Below are 17,416 nucleotides of genomic sequence, written 5' to 3' on the forward strand. Positions count from 1 at the left end.
TTCATATCTCGGGTTTTTTAAGTTTTATAGTTCCATTAGAAATAGAACTATGTGTGTATTCAAAGGAAAAGTTACTTCAAAAGGAGAAAAAAACAGTTATAAAATGGCAGCTAAATGGCAGTTTTCATTTTTTTTAAACAGTAAAATATAAATTTGTAAGTAGTTTTCATCCCTTCAAATCTGCATTTTTTTCAGTAAACAATATTTCACTTTACACTACAACCATTTTACACTTGGGAAACCTTTCTGACTTGATTTAAAATGCATGACAGAAGTATATCGGTAAAAGAAGATAAATATGCAATATGCTCATGATTAAATCACACTGAGACCAGAGAAGGCCTAACAGAGTGCCCATTACACTGTTACCTTTATCTATCATCAGTTATACTGAAATTGTTACAAAACTCAAGAGACTGAATTCAGTGGTGCTACTAACTTTTCTTTAAATTATTTTAAATTACCATTTTTTAATTGAGGCTTCAGTTTTTTTGGTCTGTTTACTTTTTTCCAAGGGCTACACAAATGATTATTTATATTAGTTTTCTGTGAAGAAATAACTGACAAATTACTATTAAAATTTATCTTATAGGTGACATTAAAATGCTGGCCTCTCAAAATCACAGGTCTACACTTTTCAGCTAAATAAAGCATCATCTTTTTAAATCTACTTTCCCAATTACCTATAGCCTTTTTTTAAGCAGAACAGGTTATTTCTATAATCCAGTCACTTACAACTAATAACATAGTTGCTAATTAATTAGTTCTCCACATGGCCTAGTTTCCCCACTAACAGCTGTGTAAAGCTAAAATCTTAACATGGCCAACAAGCAAATACCTTTAGAAATGTCATTCAGGAGAGTAACAGAATCAATTTAACTATTTAAAGGAAAATAAATGTTCAACAAAGAAAATCAACAACAGAGTCCCTTTCCTGGATTTCCCAAGATGGAGAGTCTTTGTCACCTCATAATGCAAGCTATCCTGGTAGAAGGGGATTTTTAAAATTTATTTAGTCATTTGAATTTTTATGGCATCTCAATCTAGTGATCCAGCCTAAGGGGCTACAAGGTTAATGGAAAATCATAACCTTCATTTTAACATCAGAGTTATAAAAGACTAGCAAGTTGGGTAAGTCCAATATCAAAGATACAAAGCAACTATTGTAACTATAAGAGTCTAAACCAACCATCTGCTAACCACCTTCTATATGAATTCTCTGAATTAATTCTTGCTTCAACTTCATGGCTGTGAGTGAACTTGAGAATAATATCTAATAAGCACTATTCTCTTGTTTTTTAAAAATCTGCAGTGATTTACCACAATTGCAATGAAGTTGTTGCAATAATTAAATCACCCCCATTCTGAAAAAGAAGTTCTTGTTTTTTGCCTGATTTTTATTTCACTTCCTTTTCCGTCTTTTGGATCTTTCTATACCTTTGTTAGACAGAAACATTTTCCATTATGAAATTTATGTTCTTAGTGTTATATATATAGCTGATTAAAATTATCTGTAATTCACTCCTTGATTAGGAAAATAATTTGAGTTTAAGTTTTGCAGTGTAGCATATGTTATTTAATCTTTTAATAATTCATTACTTTTATCTCTAGTCCTTTGTCTTTTAAACATCTTTCCTGAAATGTGAACAGTCAGAACCTAGTATTCTGTTACAATTCTAGGAAACTAAAGAACTAAAAAATGGTTTAAACTATCACTAGGTTCTTGGCTCTATCTAAATGGCTTTTGAAAGTTCTTTAGGAAGCTCCAGGTAACACTCTCCATTGGAAGCTCACTGCACAAAATGGTATACGAACACACAACAAAAGATAATCCTCTTCTCAGAGTTTGTAATCTAGCTTGACTACATGTGAACAGAACAAATAAGAAACTGGAATTGTGGAGAAAGAAACACAGTAGCAATAAAATGAGCCTGTTATAACACCTGTCTCAAATAATCAGAATTACAGAGACTACAAGTAAGGAAACAAAAAATTCACAACTGCCAACCCCACTCTGGAAAAAGCATAGTTATAAAATATTCTGCAGCATGTTTGTCCCAAAGGAAGAATAATGTTTTTAATATATAAACTCATACTAATTATCAGAAAAACCACAACATTCCTCTAACGTGCATGCAGATACTCATACAAAATCTGTATACTGCATGTACATATGATGGTGATTTCTACATATCCCTTTTTAACCGATGGTCATACAATCATAGGTATATAAAAATCAGAAAGGATTCCTCATTTTTCTGTGCTGTGGCTTTTTTTCCATTAACTGTTTCCTTTGAAAGGAAACATGACTACCTTGAAAAGATGATGTTCTTTTATTCCAACTGTCTTAATTCCCTCAAGCAGTTGATTCTTTCGAGAAATCTGCCAGAGAAAGCTTTCCAGTGAACTGAGTATCATGCAGCAGCAAAATTCATTCTTTCTTCACAACTGGGACAGTATAGGCTTCTTCCATACTCTCCATCCTTTGCTTCCTTGTACTGAAACTTTTTCTACTAATCTGCTAGAAATCACATTCCTATTTATGCCATTTCCCTCTGCTAAAGAAGATACAGGCTATTGTTCCAAAGAAACTTCACCAGTACTCTAAAAAAACCCCCAAATCTAAATATCAATAAATGTCGATTATAAAACATCTAGCCTTTGTCATTTTCATTAAGACAGCCTTCAAAATCTACAAAGGAGACTCAAAAGCATGTCTTACTATGGTTCAAATGGTAATCAAATTGGTAGATGCTGCAGTGAAATGCTTAACTACTAAACACATGAGTAAGTGTCCACTTTGAACAAAATCAGTCAGATTATCACAGAATCATAGAATCATTTAGGTTGGAAAAGACCTTTAAGATCATCGAGCCCAACCATTAACCTAACACTGCCAAGTCCACCACTAAACCATGTCCCCAAGTGCCATATCTACACATCTTTTAAATACCTCCAGGGATGGTGTCTCAACCACTTCCCTAGGTACCCTGTTCCAATGCTTGACAACCCTTTTGGTGAAGAAATTTCTCCTAATATCCAGTCTAAACCTCCCCTGGCACAACCTGAGGCTGTTTCCTCTTGTTCTATCACTAGTTACTTGATAGAAGAGACCAGCACCCACCTGGCTACAACCTCCTTTCAGGTAGTTGTAGAGAGCGATAAGGTCTCCCCTCAGCCTCCTTTTCTCCAGGCTAAACAACCCCAGTTCCCTCAGCCACTCTTCATAAGACTTGTGCTCCAGGCCCTTCACCAGCTTGGTTGCCCCTCTCTGGACATGCTCCAGCACCTCCATGTCTTTCCTGTAGTGAGGGGCCCAAAAACAGACACAGTACTTGAGGTGCAGCCTCACCAGTGCCGAGTACAGGGGGGGAAATCACCTCCCTGTTCCTGCTGGCCCATCGACCCAGCCTGTCCAGATCCCTCTGTAGAGCCTTCCTACCCTCGAGCAGATCAACCCTCCCGCCCAGCTTGGTATCATCTGCAAACTTACCAACGGTGCACTCGATCCCCTCGACCAGATCATTGATAAAGATATTAAACAGAACTGGCCCCAATACTGAGCCCTGGGGAACACCATTATCTAGTATCTTATGATAGATGGGGACAATATTTGCCTCTTGGAGATCAATTAATGTCATAAGTTAATTATCATCACTTATAATTTACTAATTAATTATTTTTATTATTACAATAATTTATTGATTTACTAGTAGATTGGAAAGAAAACATAAGAATAAGCAGTCAATTTGCTGGATGAAGACTCCCTGCAAGGTCTCAACAAGTTCCTATGGACTTGGATGTCCATGGATGGAACCATGCAGTACCATACATGCCTAAACAATCTGGAGCAGGGACTGAATAAATAAAGTTACAAGACAAATAGATTTTTACTGAATTAAACAGGATAAATATATAAAAGGCAACTATGAAGACTTGGCAGAACAACATTATTCATACTGAGTGATCAGACAATAAAATGGTAGATGAAATTCCACATGGATGAATAAAACACTATATGCACATGAGGAAAAAAAGTAACAGCTATCTTAATACAGAAGTTAGGATGGCTGAATAAGCAATGTGAGCACATAAAGGGAGAAGTCTTTCCGTTGATAAACTGTACAGTATAAGGACTAGGTACAGCTCATGACAGTATTTTTTAATTTCCTTACAAACTGGTCACCTTTGCTATCTTGGGATTCCACTACAAACTTGCCTAACTGCCTGCTCTCTCAGTTTGATGACTCAATCAAAAAAGATGCTTTTTCTTCTCTCCAGTGTATTTACTCCAGATTAAAAAAAAAAAGTGAACAGAATTAATGAGCCTGAAGAATGGGAAGCCATGAACAATTTTAGAAGACACAATGGAAATTTACTGAGGATATAAAATAACATTTGGCAGCCCATGAAGCTGGAAATCAGCATAATAAGGACCAGCAAGAGAACAGACTTCCAGACAGGTATACAAATTTAATTTGCATCCAATGCATTCTTACAGTAGATGGACCAGAGACTCAGAGCCTTGCTCCATAGGCAGTTCTTTAACACTTACCATTGGTGGATATTGCCAGTAAAACTGCAGTTGGTTGAGTGTTTTACAATGTCTATTAGTTATTTAACATTCACCTTTGAAGTGCTCCATCTTATTTTCAGAATTAACGCCCTCTTCGAAATTAAGAAATTCAGATTCTTTCAATATATTATTTAAGGCTTCTGTAGGTAACAGTAACTTATACTTAGCCATATTTCAAATGTGTCCTCAGAAAGTAAAGGGAAGTAAATACTTTAAAACCGAAGCTGAGGTTCTGATGATGCATTTGTTGCCAATTATATTAATTGAAATACCTGATGATCACACTGTAAGTGAAAACAGGGAAACTGTTTCTAGAAACAATGCCCTATTAAATTTAGAACAAAACATTTTCATTCTTTGCTGAGGATTTGGTGTGCAAGAATACTACTGGGTAAAAACACTGGAATCTGTACCACAGGCAAACAGGAGTCAGCGCCCAGAAAACATCTATCCTTCATTAAATAAGGGTTTGATTTAACTATTGTATTGAATTCATCTGAATAGCTTAGCTGAAGGGGAAAAAAAAAAGCACTAGAATAGAGTGCTAGGGAATTTATGGAGACTATGAAATTATTTATTGTGTTTATGATCCCCAAGTATTTTCTGCAGTGTTCAAAAGAAAGTAATTATGCAAAAGAAGGAAGAGAAGTATGCATAAAAGGATATGGAACAGAAACGAAGTAAAGTATGTTGCCATGACTGAACACCATTATTTAATGTCTACACATATCATCAGGGGCTTATTATTTGTCTCAGTTTTGTCTTCTCCAAACAGTTCCAGGTGAATTCCACCTCTACAAGCTAGTAAAATATTAAAAAAAATGCTTAAATGCAACAAAATGGACACATATACAGAATTTTATTGAAAAACACAGTATTAGTGCATTCACCACTGCAGGCAGAAAAAGCATGAAAATAAAGATATGAGATTACTCATCTAATGTATATATCAACTAATCTTCTACCTACCACCTTATTTTTTACCACTGGTATAAATATAATACAGCACAACATATAAAATGCAACCCCGACTCAGCCCCTCTATCATGCCAACCTCTGAATTTTGACTGTCATAACAGCTACTAGGAATAGGATTCTCCTCACCAAACTTTATATCTGACATAGTCAAAAGTGTAGGCTTTTGATCATCACTTGGAGGCATTTCTAAAGAATGATTCATCTGATCAAATGCAGACTTCTAAATTAGGTCTGATGAACTGCCCTCAGGTTGTTACCTTTTTCCATTAACTATAAATAGTTTAAACAGTCAACTGAGTTGTAAATACCTATACCTAGACCTTCTCCTGATAGACAAGACAGAGATAATTATGACTTAAAAGAAAAAAAACATAAGGTTTTCTAGCAACTGCCATGTCAAAAGTCTGGTTTAACTCCTGTAGTTCCTAAACTGGTATATGATACCATTAACCACATGCCAAAGTGCATCACCTAGCCAAGATACTCTCTAATTAGTGCAAAGACGCAATACAAGCAATAAAGTTGCACACTGCCCTGTTCAGGTGTTTTTGCTTTGGTGAAGGTGATAAAATGGCAGAAGACAATACAAGGTGGTGACACACTTCAACCATTACAAAATTGGATCTGTTAAAATCGAGAGCAGATGGAATCTTTCCATTGACAATCTCTTAAATCACCTCAAAACAAGCACATGGAACATTTGCTAAGTAAGGTGATAATGTTATAATTTTACTATCAGGACAATGATGATATTAAAAATGGTTAATACTTATTTTAACACTTACACCAGAGAAGTAAGAAAATTCCACAAAATTACATATGAACCTGTCATGGTTTAAGCCCAGCTGGCAACAAAGCACCACGTGGCCGCTTGCTCACTCCTCAACCCCTGGTGATCCCAGGGGAGGAAAAAATACAATGAAAAGCTCATGGGTCGAGACAAGGACAGGGAGGGATCACTCACCACTTATGGTCACAGGCAAAAAACAGATTTGACTTGGGGGAAAAAAAACAAAATCAATTTAATTGGTTACCAATCAAATCAGAGTAGGATAATGAGAAATAAAAACAAATCTTAAAACAGCTTCCCCCTCTCCTTCCCAGGCCCAACTCAACTCCTGATTTTCTCTCCCTCCTCCCCCCCAGCAGCACAGGGGGATGGGGAATGGGGATTGGGGTCAGTTCCGCACACCTTGTCTCTGCCGCTCCTTCCTCCTCAGGGGGAGGACTCCTCACTCATCCCCTGCTCCAGCTTGGGGTCCCTCCCACGGAAGACAGTCCTCCATGAACTTCTCCAGCATGAGTCCTGCAGCCCGTGGGAAGTTCTTCACAAACTGCTCCAGCGTGGGTCCCTTCCATGGGCTGCAGTCCTTCAGGCACAGACTGCTCCAGCGTGGGCTTTCCCATGGAGTCATTGCCATCTTCGGGGGATCCACCTGCTCTGGCATGGGGTCTGCAGGTGGGCATCTGCTCCCCTCCATGGGCTGGGGGGGGGGACAGCCTGCTGTCTCACCACAGGCTGCAGGGCCAGCCCCTCCTCCCCCGCTCCACCTCCCCCTCCTTCCTCACTGACCTCGGTATCTGCAGAGGGGTTCCTCTTGCATTCCAATCCCCCTACTCACTGCAGGTTCCCCTTCTTAAATCTGTTCTCCCAGAGGCGATACCACCATCGCTGACGGGCTCGGCCTGGGCCAGAGGCAGGTCCGACTTGGAGCCGGGGAAGCTGCGAGCAGCTTCTCACATGAGCCACCCCTGTAGCCCCCTCCCCTGCTACCAAAACCCCACCACACAAACGCAATACAGAACCTTAGACAACAACAAAAGCCAGAATTTCTGACAAAATCATCTTAATCCTAGACCAGAAAAGGACCCAAATGCTTTAGAGACGATCTAGGCTTGACTACCAAACAGCACCAAGCCACCTAGTCACCTGAATGCCTGAAGACTCCTCTGTTTTCAGAGTTAGCTATCTAGACATTTAGAATTCTGTTTATGTCCACTACTTCTGCGAATTTAATTAAGATTCGCTAGTGAATTCCCATTTAGGGTCCTCAAACTGACATTTCTTCATACAAATCATCAGAGGAATACGATACAGTAGGTATACCAAGAGGATGTCTAATACACAGTTCAGAACAACAGAGCGCAGCAATTTAACTAAAAAACTACAAATGAAGTAGGTACAATGTTTCATGTATTGCCCATTATATGAGCTTTTATCCAAGGAGGAGACAAATTCAATTCTCTCATCTTGACAAGACTTGTCCTAGTTTCAGCTGGGATAGAGTTAACTGTCTTCCTAGTAGCTGGTACAGTGCTATGTTTTGAGTTCAGTGTGCCAAGAATGTTGATAACACTGATGTTTTCAGTTGTTGCTCAGTAGTTTAGACTAATGTCAAGGATTTTTCAGCTTCTCATGCCCAGCCAGTGAGAAAGCTGGAGGGGCACAAGAAGTTGGCACAGGACACAGCCAGGGCAGCTGACCCAAACTGGCCAACGGTGTATTCCATACCATGTGACGTCCCATCCAGTATAGGAACGGGGAAGTGGGGGCAGGGATTCGCCGCTCAGGGGACTGGCTGGGTGTCGGTCGGCGGGTGGTGAGCAATTGCACTGCGCATCATTTGTACATTCCGATCCTTTCATTATTGCTGTTGTCATTTTATTAGTGTTATTATCATTATTAGTTTCTTCTTTTCTGTTCTATTAAACCGTTCTTATCTCAACCCACGGGTTTTGCTTCTTTTCCCGATTTTCTCCCCCATCCCACTGGGTGGGGGGGGAGTGAGTGAGCAGCTGCGTGGTGTTTAGTTGCTGGCTGGGGTTAAACCACAACAGACTGAAACCCCCATTCACCATGTTTCAGCAAAGCAGAAAATATGTTTCTCCAGCCAACTGGCAAGGACACCAAGTATAAGGGAAGAGGTCTGGTTTCTGTGCCTCTGGCCCCTCCAATGGAATTTTTACACAGTAGTAATCACATAAAATATCAGTTCTGAAAATAAGAACACCAGACCTCCTCTCTTTTACAGGGAAAAATAGTAAGGTAGTTCATTCCTCTCTTGGGTCTGTTCTTAGAACACATGGCCACACAGTAGACCACCTACAGTGAACAGTTCAATCAATCCTCTCTGTAAGGCAGCTAAATAGCACATTTTATCAGTAGAAAGATGACCACCCTTCCCCCAATGCTGTCAACCCTTTCAAAGAATAACATTAATGGAGAAAAATTAGATGACTAAGTACAGGGAGACAGCTCCAGGCTATAATGTTGATCTGCTGTAGATATCCAATTTAGACATACTTGATTTAGTTTCTTAAGACATATCTCTCCAGTGTTTACACTGATTGGTTAAGAAGATATAGTCCAACCTATGCATAATACCCTCCCTCCCTTGTTGCCTGGTATATACTCCATTCAGCAGCACCTAACTTCTCCCAAACACTACCCAGGAAAAGTAGATCTCTACCACAACTACAGGCTAGTTTTGCTGACACTGACCATCACCACAGTTGAATCCTTCCATAGATCTTGTACTGTTTGAGTGTCTTCTTCTCTTGATACCCACAAACCTTGTCCAGATTGATAGCTAAGTTTAATTTCATTTATCTCAGGGAGACTGTAAAACAGGGAACGCATGTATTTTCTCTAATTTTGTTTTCCCTTTTGATGGAAATATGCAAAACAGATATGGAAATTGAGATTAACATTACTAGGTTTTAAGTGTTTACTGGTACATAGGACTCCCATTGTTTAGCATGGCATTCAAGAGGCTATGACATGCCCTCTTCTGCTAGGGCAAATGACCAGCTTTAAGTATAGTCAAAAAGTTTATACATCTATGAATATGCATCTTACCTCTCTCCATTCTTTGTTTCCAATGGCTTGCGTGTACAAAACACAGACTGTGAAAAGAAAAAAAAAAAAGGTCATTTTCAGAATTTAACATATTCTTAAATTAACTGAACCAATTTTGTAGTCTGTTGTACTGTTGAAATTAGTAACTAGGACAATCAAATAGTAATATGTTTTCCCTCAGTTTTCAGTATGCCTAACCAGATCGGCAACAATATGGTCTAGTTGTTGCAGCAATGAGCTAATAAATAGGGTGGTTCTAAAATAGGAGGCAACACTTATGCTTGACCTCCAGCAAATCACTTGACAATCCTTAGCAGTAAAATTGGATAAAAGCAGGTCTTCATTAAATGTGGATGGTTGGGCTATCCTAGTTAATCTAATGCATAATTACCCTAAATTATGCTTCCTTCAAGAGATGAGAGAATTAAAATAAAAACAAATGAGGATCCTACTGGAAAGAGACAGGGGAAATAAAAGTGGAAAAAGGAAAAAAAATAACTTCTCGGGTTTTCATCCTTAATTCTGCTTCAAATTATTTATATATATATTTAAGTATCTTGCATATGCATCTTTTTTTTTTTTAAGAAAAAACTAAAACCTAATAAAAAAATGGAATCAATTAAGTTTTTTGACCTAAGCTGTTTTAGAAAGACCAAGCAGCATAATCCCACAGGCATCACTCTCCTCAGAGATCTGTTTTTCCTGTAGAGAACCCATTACGCATTAATCTGCAGCTTCCATCACAGGGACTGGTGACAGAGGTACAGTGATTATACGCAGGTCTTTTAAACACTGTTAAAAGTACAAATCATTTGCACTGAAGGAGTGCTATAAACTTGATTTTCTACAGTCTTGAATTAGTTGCAGCTATCAACCATAAAGCAATTTTTAACTGAAACTCCACTACAACCCTTTTCTAAACAATGGAAATACAGGTATTTGAACACTTCTCCTGACAATTTCTTCTCCTGTGCTGATCATTATTTTTCAGCAAAAGGCTAAAAATAATACTGGTTTGGGTTGCAGCCTCGAACAATAAAGGTAGGAGCCTGGTTTTGTTCTCAATGACGTCAGAATCATCAACAGACCAAAGTAGAAATGACGTCAAGCTCCAAACAACATTTTCTTCTTACTTGAAAGGTATTTGGTGTGGAGCAAAAAAAAAAATACTATTAGGCAGCAGCAAATAAGAGGAAGAACAGAAAAAAGCAAGTTCAATATTTTAGCTCACACAGAAGTTAAAAGTTAACACAATTCAACTTTTTTTCAAATAAGATGTCTTGTAGAAGAAAAAAGCTTTTACAAAAAATTTCAAAATCATTCTCTGGAGATGTCTGTCTTCCTCCATTTACTCTATATGAAACCTTGGGCAATCATGCTCCTAACTTTGGTTCCTGCTTATAGTAGGATGAATCCAAACCAACGAGCCTATTTTTATAGCACACTCTGGAGTAGACTGCTGAACTATATTACACGAAGAATGAAGTTAAATGGCTGTGCCAAGGTAACCCTAGTAGAAGAAGGAAATGTTGCCAAAGGAAGTCTCCATAGATAAAAACAAGCAAAAAAATATTCTCTGGAAATACCCCTACTGCTAACATAGAATCAGGTAGGCTCTCACAAATATTCCTTTCACTTTCCCCATTGGAAACTCTTTTTTAAATTAATGTTACCGGTTCTGCAATAATGAATATTTTCCAATTTTCCGTAGTGGTTTCAAGAACGCAAATGTCTTACTAATTTCAAAAGCAGATATAATTGTGGATTTTGTCCATTTTGCCAAGAGCTTACATCTAAATTTTCAATTAGAAATTTCCCATACCTATAACCCCAGTTGAGAATAGAACTGAAATTCACTTAGAGGAAAAGCCACTCTTTACAGATTATGTGCACTTTTGCTATTCTGATATTTGTATTGTCCAGATTTTTCTTAAACATAATCACTTTTCACTATCGATTTGCTGCTTTATTTTTTGTACTACATCTTGCCCTACGTATTAGTGTTAATACAGTAAATAATCAAGTAACAATTGTGCATTGCAGCTGTGGAACAAAAAAAATATTAAAAAATGAGAGATTTAATATTGAGGAGAAGCAAGAAACAATAAAACTGTAAAGTATCCACTACCGTCAAATTTTCAGAAAAGAAACATTCTGGCGCTACCTTATCTCCCTAGTTTATGAAGCCAAATAAAAGAACAGCTATGAACAATACAACTAAAAAAGATTATCATAGGACAATTTTCATCTCCTACCATGGTTGATGACATGGGATTCACACAATATAAAAGGGTTAAAAAACAGGTGTAAAGCTCTACCTTAAAACTAATTCAGTCTCTTACTCTATTCCTACTTTTTGGAAGGCTGCTCACACCTGTCTGTCTGTTAGAATCCTAGTTTCCAAATTCAGTTTCTTAGTATTCAGTTTACTATCATTTGGGGTTTTTTTTTATCTTTGGAGGACTTAGAGCAAGCAATGCTAACATTCTTACCCTTTCACCACTGAGGCATTAGTAGACTTCTATTCCCCTCCATTACCAGTGGCTCCCCAGTGCTTCTAAAGGTATATCCCAGGAGTGGGACCACCTTCTAGTTTAAGAATCATTTATATAAAACCTTAAATGAGGAGAAAAGAGCTAAGAATTTGTAGTATGACTAGCTATTTTCTGATATTTATCTAGGCTGCAGATGTGGCAGGTACTTTAAATATAATGAAGATATAGACTAATAATCATCTCATGTAAAATTTATTTTAAGTACAAGGTGCAAGTTTGACAGTGATACATACATGTGCATCTCAAACTGACATTTCAAAAAAAAGTCAGTCCTAATGAAGGCTATAGAAAAGACATACATTCCAGACTTTCTGATAAATACTTTGCAAATTTAGAATAATTTAAAAACTTCTTCTATCTTTCCTCTAAAACTCACCCCAGAAATTTTCAGGAAACCATCCATGATACTGGCCTCCATCAGCGGTAAGATTCACTATTCTTAAAGGCTCTTGGAGAGATGGTTTTATAAAGACCCTGATATCATACTAATTACAATAATCCCTCAAAAACTTCTTCAAAGTCATATCCAACTGGAGAAATGCAGATAAGTATGTTGAAGGTGACCTAAAGCACTTGAACTGCTCAAACCAGAGATCTAAGGCTTCCTGAAGCAACCAATTTTTTTTTTTTTTGAGCAGAAAATAGTTAATAGCATTGTTATGTGGGAGGAGAAGAAATAAGTGGGATAAACAGGAAATTCTTAAGTTTCAAAAGCCAACGTATCATGCAACTACGTCCTAAGATGGAGCTGAACAACCAGTTCTCTTGTAATCTGGAAAACTGAGGGAGCAACGAGGAAGTTCAGAGCACCGAACTGATGAAGAATAACATACCCTCACAAGGAAGTTGGCTGAGAAACCCTTTTGGAAGGCTTTGCCATGTGAGCTCTTCCAAGGGAAGATACATCCATACCTATAGTCAGAAACATTAACATTTAGTAATTTTTAACTCTGGACACTGATACCACAGTGTCAAATTCAAGGTAAATTTAATGAAATCTTGCAATGAATAAGAGGGTAGAAGCGTCAACAGTTATCACTCAGTTGTAGATTCAGTTCCCAAAATACAGTCTGCACTTTCTTATTTTCCCAGACAGTTTGGGCCTCCCTTACCCTACTCTGGTCCTTTCCCATTCAATGTATATATGCTTATCCTTTAGCCTGGCAACTACTGTTACATCCAAACCATCCACCTCAATTTTCCCAAACATAACACCACATCTATTCCTTTTCACAAGTCTTAGTAACAGTAAAGTCGGCCTTTTCCCCATGCTACCTAAATCTTCCTATGATCCTGCACCCCGTTCTAGCAGGGACTCCCCATTACTCTTCACTGACCAGCTTCTATAGCTTCTAGGCAGAGCTTCCTGAAGGTCCCTTTGTCCCAGTTGTCATGAGATTCTTCTCATTGTTACTATTCCATGGTGGAATCCTCCAGGGGAAGAGTTTTTACCTCTCCAGTCTTTCATATCAGACTCTTTCTATTATCATACCTAGGAGTCACAGGGCTCCACAAAAGGACACTCCATCCTGACCATGGTGCTGCCACCACAGCTGCACAATGGCTCAGTTTGGCTAGCCAGTGCCTAGGAAGAAAATGATTCTGCCTAACTGTCATTAGATAAAGAAACAAGCCAAATTCATTAATCTGTATCTCCTTTGTAGGTCTTATCCCTGCCTCCCCGGGGAAGCACTGCTTTAGCTCATTCTCTCCAAGCAAATTAAAAAAAAAAACCAAAAAAACAAAACACACACACGTTTTCTCAAAAATATTCCTAGAAAAAAAACAGTCTCCAAAGTGGAAGAACAGAATGGTCCAAATGCTATAGTAAATCAATATATATGACTTGCTTTGACTCCACTGAGGAGAAAGCACTGTCAGTGAGAGACTTTAGTATTGTTCAAAACTTCATGAACTATTGAAGTCTGGCTATCCAAATCTGTCCCATCTATATCTAATATCTCTACATTATTTCTGTAACTTGCCTCTAGGGAGGCAAGTGCCAGTTTCCTCTTGGCATGAATATTCTATATTGCAGGGAAGTGGTTGGAATTGGGATAAATACTGAGTAGCAATTACAGTATAAAAAAAAAGGCTAAGCAAACATCCTATGAGAACCAGAGAAATCACAAGTTCCTTCTTAATTTCAGGAGAAGGCTGTTTATGTTGACATGGGAGTCAACTATAATCATGTGTGTCCCTCTCTGAGAAAAAGACCAAGACATTAAAAACAGATTTTCACTATCATTATGATCCCTAGATAACTGCATTGGAGTTTGAAAAGCATATTAGAATTGGCCTAGTCAAATCCAATGAGACCTCAACACACAGAGTGACTCTACATGGTTCTGTCTTCTATGAGATGCAATGGTTGCAAATTCAGTGGGTCTAAAAGTGGATCTTGTTAAAGTGGTATGATGCTGGTTTTGACACCTTTTTTAGCTAACAGGATATAAGTTACTGTATACAGACCAGCCTAAGAATGGCCTTTTTCCCAGCAAACAGACACTGAGGAAAGTTACCCTGCTGTACTTCCAACTACAGAAAAGAATAGCACTTCTTATACTACACCCTTACCCTCTCACTTTTACAGTACGGCCATATCTCTGTCCTCAACTAAAGGACACTAGGAGCAAACAAACTACATTAGCTAATAAAAAACCCCTGCAGAATACTAAAACTAAATGTACACTGTTTGGAGAGTACCCACAATCGAAGCTGCTTTGCCAAGTAATTTCTTGAGTGCAAATAATTCCAGAGCCAACAGTTTCTCTCTACTAAGGACAGTATTACTGTATTCCATGTTTTTGTACTGCTAGCCTGTGACAGTGTTGTGGTTTAACCCCAGCCAGCAACTAAACACCACGCAGCCGCTCACTCACTCCCCCCCACCCAGTGGGATGGGGGAGAAAATCGGGAAAAAGAAGCAAAACCCGCGAGTTGAGATAAGAACGGTTTAACAGAACAGAAAAGAAGAAACTAATAATGATAATGATAACACTAATAAAATGACAACAGCAATAATGAAAGGATTGGAATGTACAAATGATGCGCAGTGCAATTGCTCACCACCCGCCGACTGACACCCAGCCAGTCCCCTGAGCGGCGAATCCCTGCCCCCACTTCCCCGTTCCTATACTGGATGGGACGTCACATGGTATGGAATACACCGTTGGCCAGTTTGGGTCAGCTGCCCTGGCTGTGTCCCCTCCCAACTTCTTGTGCCCCTCCAGCTTTCTCACTGGCTGGGCATGAGAAGCTGAAAAATCCTTGACATTAGTCTAAACACTACTGAGCAACAACTGAAAACATCAGTGTTATCAACATTCTTGGCACACTGAACTCAAAACATAGCACTGTACCAGCTACTAGGAAGACAGTTAACTCTATCCCAGCTGAAACTAGGACGGACAGGTAGGCCTGATTGGCAGCATAACTGGGTACTCACAACTTGAGACCAGATCTCTAAAGCACACCACCAATTTGAATGCTTTAAATAAGCTATTTACCAGAAACAAGCAAGCAGTATGTTTTGAATTGATAGGCAAGGTTATGACACTTTAAAAAATAATTCCATACACTTTGAATCCCTAAAAAATACCACCAATTTACTTCTCAGAAATATTTTAAAGATAGACATTAAGACTGCTTTAAGTTTTCCTGCCACTCTGTTTCCTTGTGTCCCTTCCCCAGCATGGGTGACCCACCAGCCACAATCGCTTGGGTTTGCCCACCTGCGCTGGCTTGGGCTGCCCACAGGCCACAGACCCTTCAGAGGTGTACTGCCTTTTGTATGGAGCATCCCCTTTCAAGAATGCATCTCCAGCAGCATATCTTCAGAAGTGTGGCTCCCAGCAGTATCTTCAGCAGCTGTGCCTCTAGCTCCTAGCTACTGCTACTTGTTTTCTAAAATATGTTTGGGCAGGAGCACTCTGTGCTCCCCTGGCTGGCAGAAGTTCTGGCAGGCAATGGTTGCTCACATGGCTTTCAGAGCTGATTGGAACCAGCTGTGACAGCCACAGGGTGGTTCACGGCCTCCTCCCACACAGGTCACACTGCAGTCCCCTGCTACTCAAACCCTGCAATTTATGCCTATTACGGTTCCCTATCTGATAAAAACTTGAAGCACTTGTCCCTAATAATATTTGAGCTTAAAAATTAGACACCTCATCACTTTTGTTGAAAGGTGCCTTGATTCAGTAAAGAGATCTCTGAATTCAATCTATCAGGGGCAATAGGTCACTGACAACTCTTCAACATTGCTTAACCTAGACAACTGAGTTTTTATTAGACAACTGAAAAACAGTTAGTAATATGCAAGACACTCAATTCTGCTTCTGCATGATCTCCCTACACCAGAGGCACAGTATTGCCTATGTCTCCTTTTTTAAAAAAAAATGTTTTATAGGTTAGGAATGTCAAAGGTACTCCTAACTTTATGCAGCTTTTCCGCAGGAAGTAGAAGCTTTTCCCATCAAAAGTGTATTATGGAATCTCTCTCAAGAAAGTTTTGGTTAAGAATGGACAAACATACTCTCACAAAAGTACTCAAATGTTTCACACTGTCACATGACTCAGTATTCAAGTATATCCCATTAGGACATGGTTACATGTCCAGACACTTGATAGAAATATATGTCTCAGGTTATTTCCAATGTCACTAAATACAATACATGGTATTCTAAGGAAGTAAAGCCCAGGCTTAAAAAAAGAAAATGAACTTACAGATAAAAATATATGGAGACTCGTGGGGGAGACAACATGACCCAAGATGCCATAATCTAAGAATTTATACATTATAAGAATTAACTTAATTTTATTTTTCAGCGTTTAACTCAGATTAGTGGACACTATGTACTAGTGGCAACAGCCGCTTCTAGTTTATTTAGAAGTTTGCTTACTAGCTTTGAAAGAGATCTGGAACAACAGATACTTTAAAAAAAAAAAAGAAAAAAAAGAAATACTTTTCTGCATTTATTAATTTTAGGAAAATGTAGGTTGACTGCTAAGTAAGGGACCATGTAGCTTAGGAAAGCAATATTAAAGTCTTTAAAATTCCAGTTCATGTAACAGAAACTATAAGTGTAACTTAATTACTTTAAATAATTGTCACAAAGACAATGTAAACCTGACATGGAAGAAAATCACCCACTTAATTTTTTAATCCAGTATTCACAAATTTGGAATATATAATGAAAAGAAACAATAAAATGCTATATACTTACTCGGATCAGATTTTGAAAATGTATCTCTGTCCAAAAGATTTCTGTTAAAAAAAAAAAGATTATTTTAATCTTATTTATAAAAAATGGTGAAAGATACAAATCAGATACCAATGCATATATGTTTTTAACAATTTTGATCAAGAGTCAGCTTAGTTTTCTGCCCTCCGAATACGTAAGATTTACTCGGTCAGTCAGCACTAACACTTGAGTCATCTTATTATAC

General features: G+C 38.3%; 1 protein-coding gene across 1 annotated transcript in view; it reads right to left on the reverse strand.

Annotated features, from left to right (window-relative positions):
* Nucleotides 1-17,416, reverse strand: part of CPNE8 (copine 8) — a 116,427-nt gene that overhangs the window by 86,660 nt on the left and 12,351 nt on the right. Inside the window, exons 2-3 of the mRNA XM_052790319.1 lie at nucleotides 17,194-17,234; nucleotides 9,414-9,460 (exon numbers count right to left, since the gene is read on the reverse strand). Of these exons, the coding sequence (XP_052646279.1) occupies nucleotides 9,414-9,460; nucleotides 17,194-17,234 (88 nt within the window). The remainder of the gene's footprint in view (nucleotides 1-9,413; nucleotides 9,461-17,193; nucleotides 17,235-17,416) is intronic.

Source organism: Harpia harpyja, chromosome 6, assembly GCF_026419915.1.
Source record: "Harpia harpyja isolate bHarHar1 chromosome 6, bHarHar1 primary haplotype, whole genome shotgun sequence".
NCBI lineage: Eukaryota > Metazoa > Chordata > Aves > Accipitriformes > Accipitridae > Harpia > Harpia harpyja.